The following is a 7562-nucleotide window of genomic DNA, read 5'->3' on the forward strand; positions in this document are numbered from 1 at the left end:
TTTCCCCTAAGGTCAGTTCTGTTGTTTATCCTGGCGAGCTGCTTTGCCAGACTACATAATTAATTAGAGAACACGCTTAGCTTAGCCTGAGTGGATATGTGGAGGATCAGTGCTGAAGACTCAGTCAGCTCTGTAGAGTCAGTCTGAGAGACTCCCTCCATCCCATCACAGAGGAGGAACATGAGGTGGCCATCTGTCTTCTTTAAGCAACAGTGACCTGCTGGACGTCCGAAACCCCGAGACACTAATCCCGTCCAGATAGGGCTTATGACTCTAATAAATGCAAAAACAAAAGAAATCTGTAAATAATTTGTTTATAATCCATTTTCTTGTCTCCTCAGGGTCAGGCGGATCTTCTGAAGCACGCCAAAGCCGAGGTGCTGGAGAACCTGAAGCAGATCCATTACGCTGCGCTCACCTGCAACCTGGCCAAGGGGGGCTCTGCGGCGACCCCGTCCGCAGGCTCCGAGTCCAGACCCCGCCGCAGCCTGGAGGCCATCCCGGAGAAGGCGGTGGGGGAGGAGGACATCAGCGACGAGGAGGAGAACTGAAGGGCCTTATCAGTCCCTCCAAAAGCCCTGAAGCCCTGAATCCCTGAACCCGGACTCCAGCGCTCCCTCCTGAGACCTGCAGGGGTTACCGGGAGCGGAGCGGGTAGCGGTGGAAGCTGTACGTGGCTCAGCAGCAGCAGCAGAGGTTTTAAATGGGATTAAGAGGAAAGGAAGGAGGTGTTGTAATAAAGGAGCAATGGCCTTATTCTCCACCAGGACCCGGGGCTGTCCTTTAATCTGCCTGTCTTTAATCTGCGTCTCTGCCATCAATTTACTCAGTGTTTCGTCGTCTCAGTGTTTAAAGGGGGCAAAGTGCCTCGACTTACACCCAGAATCCGAGATCCCAGATGTGTCCTGTAACCGTCAGACATTCCTTATTCCTGATTCCTGATTCCTTATTCCTGACTCCTGATTCTTGGCTCCTGACTCCTGATTCCTGAGGCCTGTGGATTGTGGATTGGTTCGCTGAGTCTTGTTGATTCGGGAAGTTGGTTTAATCCATAATTTACTTCAGCAGTGTTGTTTTTAAGCCTATGACAAACTAAGACTGCCTATAAAGCACAAAAACCAACCTTTCTTTATTTTATTTTATTTTTATTATATGTCTTGAGGACCTGAAACTGGAGCCAAGAATGATTAGAAGAGTCAAAGAGAGAAAAAGAGAGAGATATAGTGTGAAAAAGAGAGAGAGAGAACAAACGAGCTGAGCCGAGCCGAGCTGTTTACAATGACGGACTAATCCGTGTTCCGTCTGCCGAAGATAGATATAGTGTGTATATATATATAAAAACGTGAAAATATATATATAAAAATATATATATATGAAGATCTGTTACTTTTTTTGCTATGTGCACCATTTTAACGGATGAGATTTATTTTGTTAAAGAGCAAAAAAAAAAAGAAGAAAAAAAAAACTGATGTTTTAAAGAGTTGATATTTTATTTGTGCGAAGGCCGGGCAGATCAGGACTGGTGAAACCAAGCTCTGCCGTCTGTGTTTTTTCTTCAGTTTTAGTTTCTTCCCCTCTTTGGAGAGTGAATGTAAGCCACTTGTGGTCCTTTGATGGAAAATGAAAAAATGGAAAATAGGGTACAACTTTAACACGAGGCTCCTTTATAAAGGGTTTATGTATGATAAAGTTTTTCCAATGAATGTTGTGTCTCTTATTAGACTCTATAAATATAGTCATAGTATAACACATTGTAATGCATTCATAAGGCATTATACATATATTTATAAAAAGGTATAACACACTATAGCTTATAGCACACTATAAGTTAAGTAAAGCTAAGCTAAGGAAACAAAACTGAAATTCTTAAAACATGTTAATCCGCACAGATTTCTCTCCTGAAAACTGTTTATTTGAGTCAGTAAAGCGCTTCCATTTATTAACAGTAAGCTTAGATTTCCAGATTTCCACTAAGGCTAGGTGCAGCAGCATTAGCATTAGCAGCTAACCACTAGCAGTAGCCGTGCTTAGCGCTAGTAAATGCCGCTCGACAGTGCTACACTGATGAACCCTGAGTGTTCCAGTAAGCCAGGGCGATATTAGCTAGCAGTTCGTGCCACGTGGCTTGTTTTACCACGGTAAACACGCAGACTACAGTCCACTACACTTACCTCCTAACGCAGTTAGCTGCTAATGCTGCTCCAGCAGCGCTATCCTGGGTTATCAGCAGGCTACAGGTCGATAATACTCACCTCTGAATGTCAAAAGAGCCTAGTGCTTAGCGTGGTTAGCGGGTACTGCTAATACTTACAACCTGACTGGTAAAATTTATACATAAGCACCGGATTATAAGGCGCACTGATGATTTTTAGGAAAATGTAAGGATTTTAAGTGCGCCTTATAGTGAGAAAAATACGGTAATACTGTATATTCCCATGATGGACACCTGTCACTTTAAAATATGATCTGTTAACTCCGCAAGTTAAAATAGTTCCATTGCTGCTCTGTTTGTAGCTGCGCTGTTTGGTTTGTAAGCGCTGCATTGTTGCTAGGTTACCTGTATTTGGCGGAGTAATACATGGAGAGCTTCGGTTACTGTGCATTTCCAGCTGATGACGCCACTCATAAAACGCCTTTCAGCCAATCACATTGCAGGGTCGGAACTAACTGTGGTATAATATTTAACATAAGTGTAATACTTCCTGAGTGGTTAAAAGTAATTGTAGCAAGGCTTTGTTAAGACTTGCTGGTATTGACATATAACATCTATATAAACACAGCTGATAATGCATTATGATCACAATTCATAATTCATAATAACTATAGATATAATGTGTTATATATTTTTATAAATGTCTTATATTATATTATAATCTGTTATAAGTATGTGTATAGTGTATAAAATTGACATGATATTTATTAAAGAAAATTTGCCCGGTTTATAAATAGTTTAGAAAGTAGTGGATCAACACCAGCAGATGACATGTCTCTCTAAACCATCACTGATTGGTGGAAACTTCACACTAGACCTCAAGCAGCTTGGACTGTGTGTCTCTCCACTCTTCCTCCAGACTCTGCTCCCTTAATTTACAAATGAAATGTAAAATTTACTGATGATCAGTGATGGTTTGGAGAGACAAGTCTTCTGTGGATTTCATTTTCCAGCAGGATTTGGCACACTGCCCACACTGCCTAAAGTACCAGTCGGTTTTATATAATATTCTAATTTTCTGAGACCCTGTTTTTTGGGTTTTCATTGGCTGTAAGCCATAAACATCAACAATAAAAGAAATACACGCTTAAAATAGATCACTCTGTTTTAAAATTTATACTAAATTACTGAAAAAAAAAACTTTTCAATGATATTCTAATTTTTTAAGATGCACCTAATCCAAATGATCAAGTTATCAAAATAATAAAAACTTTAGTCTAAAATGTGTTCCCAAAGAAAATAAATTTCTTGCCAAAAAGTCTTTAAAACTGAATTATTAACAGTTTAATAACTAATTTATAACCCCTTTATAGAGGAGCCTTTTTTTAAAGTGATACCCGCAGTGCTGTATCTTTGGAATACAATCGATTGCACAACCAGCAGCAGCAAACAGCATGAGAAGAAAAGGAATTCTTAAACTCCTGGATGCTTTAAAATAAAAAAAGGACACGGTTAATCTTCTAAACCATTCCTGCTAAAAGACATAAAAAAATAATAAAAATAAAAAAATAATAGTGAACCTATTTATATGGATACTGTTAAACATGATAGTGCCTCGTTGTTGACGATTGATTTTGTCTATTGGTTGGGGGGGGGTTGGTTTGGGGTTGTAGGGTGGGAGGGGTTTGATAGAGAGAGAAGTTTTAAGGGGATTATGGGATTGCGAGAATCCTCTGCCTGCCTGGACGAAGAAGAAAAAGAAAAAAAAAAGCTGAAGCCTGCCCAGTGCCAACCTGCCAGCTCATCGCTTCTGGTTAATTAATATTCACCCTTGGCTCATCCCATTGGTCGTCGTCGTCGTCACGCCGTGCCAATCTACAGTTGGACCTAGTGAACCACTTCCATCAGATTTTACAGCTTCGTCAGACCCAGAAATCTCCAGACGTCGGACTGGACCTCAAAAACTAAAAACAAAAAAAGGAAAAAAGGAAAAAAAAAAGTTTCATACATTTCAGTGCTGTAAGAGTTTGTGTACTTTTGAGCATAGTGAACCATTTCTACCAGTTCTGGGAAGGGTGGGAGGTAGGGAGGGGGTTGTTTGAAATATTGGAATATGGTTTGGTTTTTGTTTTACTCCGTTAAAAGCCCAAAAAGCTCTGAAATAAACCATGTGGAATACATTCTCTTAACCCTGTGTTTTGTCAGGTGTTGTTTCTATCGTATGAGCTCTATCGCACAGCCTGCGCAAGGCTGGTTGAAATGTTCATTGCTATCTTACACCCGGTCAACAGTCTATTTTCACGCCTTGCCCCCACGCTGTTAAAATAGTGTTTAAAATAAAGATTAGGAATAAATCTACACTGATGTGAGATGTGTGTTCAGGTAAATTTCCGTGCTGGAAACTACAGGTGCTTCACTGACTGATTAAAACCCTGACAACAGTCAATCATCAGAGTCCATTCTTATAGGTGCTGCAGAGCACAAACCCGACTTTAAACTAAACAATAAACATAATAAAGAATAAAATATTAAAACATTACTTTTCTCATAAATGAGCTGCCGGTGTATCTTCACAGTGTGAACGAGCAGCTCAGTATCTGTCTCTACTGAGACGCACAAAAGCGTTGCACTGTTCAGATACGAACGTGCCAAAGTCAGAGCTTACCTGCCTCTTAAAGGGAATGTGAGACAACTGGCTCACTGATTGGTTTATTTCACGTTACGCCCAAAATTAAGCACACCCATGATTAATTAAGAGAATTTGTTCATACTTTTAAGCATTTCAAGTTGTGCAAGATGGATTTTTGGTATAGTGTCTCACTATACCAAAGACACACCGACACACCCTGAATGAATCCTATTTGGTCACAAAGTTAGACCAAATTTTGCTACCAAACTCTACCAGAAATCTGAAAGACTTTCCCAAACAAGGTAAGTTTGAATGCTCCACTAGGTTCCGAACTTTCAGACCTTTTAGTTTGGGTTTGAACCAAAGCATCAGCCAACCAGGATAATCTTTTACTCTCATTCTTTCCATAGAATAAAACCAGTGTGATGTGTGATATAATCAAGGTGAAGTTTTACTGTAAATGCAGTGGAAGAGTTGGGCTCAGAGTGGTCCAGTGGTCTAAAGCGCTGCCACTATGATCGGGAGATGGCTGAGTCGAATCCCGGTCATGCAGCTTGCTTGCCTTCAGCTGCCGGAGCCCTGAGAGAGCACAATTAGCCTTGCTCTCTCTGGGTGGGTGCAGTAGATGGTGCTCTTTCCCCTTATCACTCCTAGGGAGATGTAGATCAGCACAAGGCTGCGTCTGTGAGCTTATGTATAAGAACCGAGTCACTGCGCTTTTCTCCGCTACTCGGCAATGTTAGAAAAGAGGCGGAGTCTGACTTTATATGTGTTGGAGGAGGCGTGTGCTAGTTAGTCTTCACCCTCCTTGTGTTGTGGCATCACTAGTGATGTACAATAGTAATATACAGCTGAGCAGTAGCTGAATGCAGTGGAAGCATTATAGACATTTAAGTAAATGTCTGTAAAAAACACTGTGTTTGGCTCCAAATCCTCATAAGGAAGTGCAACTCCAGCCATCCTCCCAATCATCACATGACTTTTTCAGGTTTATTTTGATGGAATTCCCCTTTGAAGAGTGTTTTTCCGGATTGGTAAAAACCCTGAGATTCCAAACAGTCCAGCTGATCTGAGGTAAAAGCACTAATTTGTGGTGAAATCTGTGAAATCTTCTCAAGTCGCTGTTTTCTGTCAACGCTTTTGGGTTTTTCTGAGTTATACAGTAATGACACCTTTTGAGAAATGATATATATACACACACACACACACTTGAACACACACACACAGATTGTACCCAGGATGTACCTCAGGGCAATTACATGAATCACAGTTGGCAGAGTTGCCCGTGAACTTGCATAACAGCAGTTGTAAATAATGAATGCAGCGAGTGGCTGGAGAGACGTTGCTCAATAGCTTGTTCTGGGCCGGCGAGAGCGAGACGGGCCTTTCTCTTTCTCCGCTAGATCTACCCAGGCGCTCCCACAGGACCCGGGCCTATTCCTCACCCGGGTGGCATGATCCTGGCAGGCTGAAAGCATTGCTATTGATTGCAGGACTGTTCACAAACGCCAGCGGGGGAAAAGCCAGAGGATGTCTGGGTTTGGCTCGGTGTCGGTCTGTTGAGTGACAGATTGCAGTTATTGAGCACTAGTTGCTCCAGTTTACTAGTGTTTAAGAAATGTTTTACAGTGAACCCTTTATAGAATTTCTATTCAGCTCTGAAAAAAATAGCATGGCGGGCAGCATGACCCTGGATTTGAAATAGCGATCCTTGGATCATAGCAGAAGCTAGACCATGCCTTTAAGCCTTCTTTTAATTCCTCTACTTTTTAAGACTTGACCAGGTGCCTATTTTTTGTTGTTTTTCCAATACAGTTATTAACGAGCTACTTTTGTTAACCGTTTAAAGATACATTCTGAAGGAAAAGAGAGCGAGTAGTCTGCCCCGCCCACTCCTCCCCAGCCACAAAGCTACCTCGGGTTGCCAAGTTGGGCCAGGCGGAATCTACACAATCCAGTAAAAAGACGCGTTCAGTAACTTCTTTCACGGCAAGGAAGTCATATTATAAACCGGCTAATGTGAACTGTTTTCAACACAACTTCTCTATAAGTATCGACTCTCTCTCTCTCTCACCGACAAAGGTTGCTAGGAACCTGGGTGTTCTGGTTGATGACCAACTCTCCTTCACGCACCATGTGGCCTCAGTTGCTCGGTCCTGCCGCTTTGCGCTCTATAACATCCGAAAATTTAGACCGTTCTTGACGCAACAGGCCACCCAACTCCTGGTGCAAGCGGTCGTCATCTCACGCCTCGACTACTGCAATTCCCTGCTAACTGGCCTCCCGGCCTGTGTAGTAAAACCACTCCAAATGATCCAGAACGCAGCAGCACGTCTGGTCTTCAACCAGCCAAAACGGGCACATGTCACTCCGCTGCTCACTGAGCTCCATTGGCTACCAGTTGATGCTCGCATCAAATTCAAAGCTCTTACAATCGCCTACAAGGTGATGACAGAACAGGCTCCTTCCTACCTGCACTCGCTCCTGAAGGCTTACGCTACCTCCCGACCGCTGCGCTCCTCCAATGAACATCGCCTCGCTTTGCCAAACAAACACACAAAGCAATCCAGACTGTTCTCATACAGAGTTCCCCAATGGTGGAACAAACTACCTTCCACTACCAGATCAGGAGAATCTCTCGCTATCTTTAAGAAACTCCTGAAGACAGAGCTCTTCAAAGAGCACTTACTCTCCTAACACCTCTAACTAACTACCTTCTACTACCAGATCAGGAGAATCTCTCGCTATCTTTAAGAAACTCCTGAAGACAGAGCTCTTCAA

The 7562-nt window shown here is 42.3% G+C and overlaps 1 protein-coding gene across 1 annotated transcript in view; it reads left to right on the top strand.

Annotated features, from left to right (window-relative positions):
• LOC103029681 (inactive phospholipase C-like protein 2) overlaps positions 1-4341 on the top strand; it is a 156194-nt gene extending 151853 nt beyond the window's left edge. The window contains exon 7 of the mRNA XM_049467554.1: positions 342-4341. Coding sequence (XP_049323511.1) covers positions 342-551 — 210 coding nt within the window. The 3' untranslated portion in view covers positions 552-4341. The remainder of the gene's footprint in view (positions 1-341) is intronic.
• The last annotated feature ends 3221 nt before the right edge of the window (positions 4342-7562 follow it).

Source organism: Astyanax mexicanus, chromosome 1, assembly GCF_023375975.1.
Source record: "Astyanax mexicanus isolate ESR-SI-001 chromosome 1, AstMex3_surface, whole genome shotgun sequence".
Lineage (NCBI taxonomy): Eukaryota > Metazoa > Chordata > Actinopteri > Characiformes > Acestrorhamphidae > Astyanax > Astyanax mexicanus.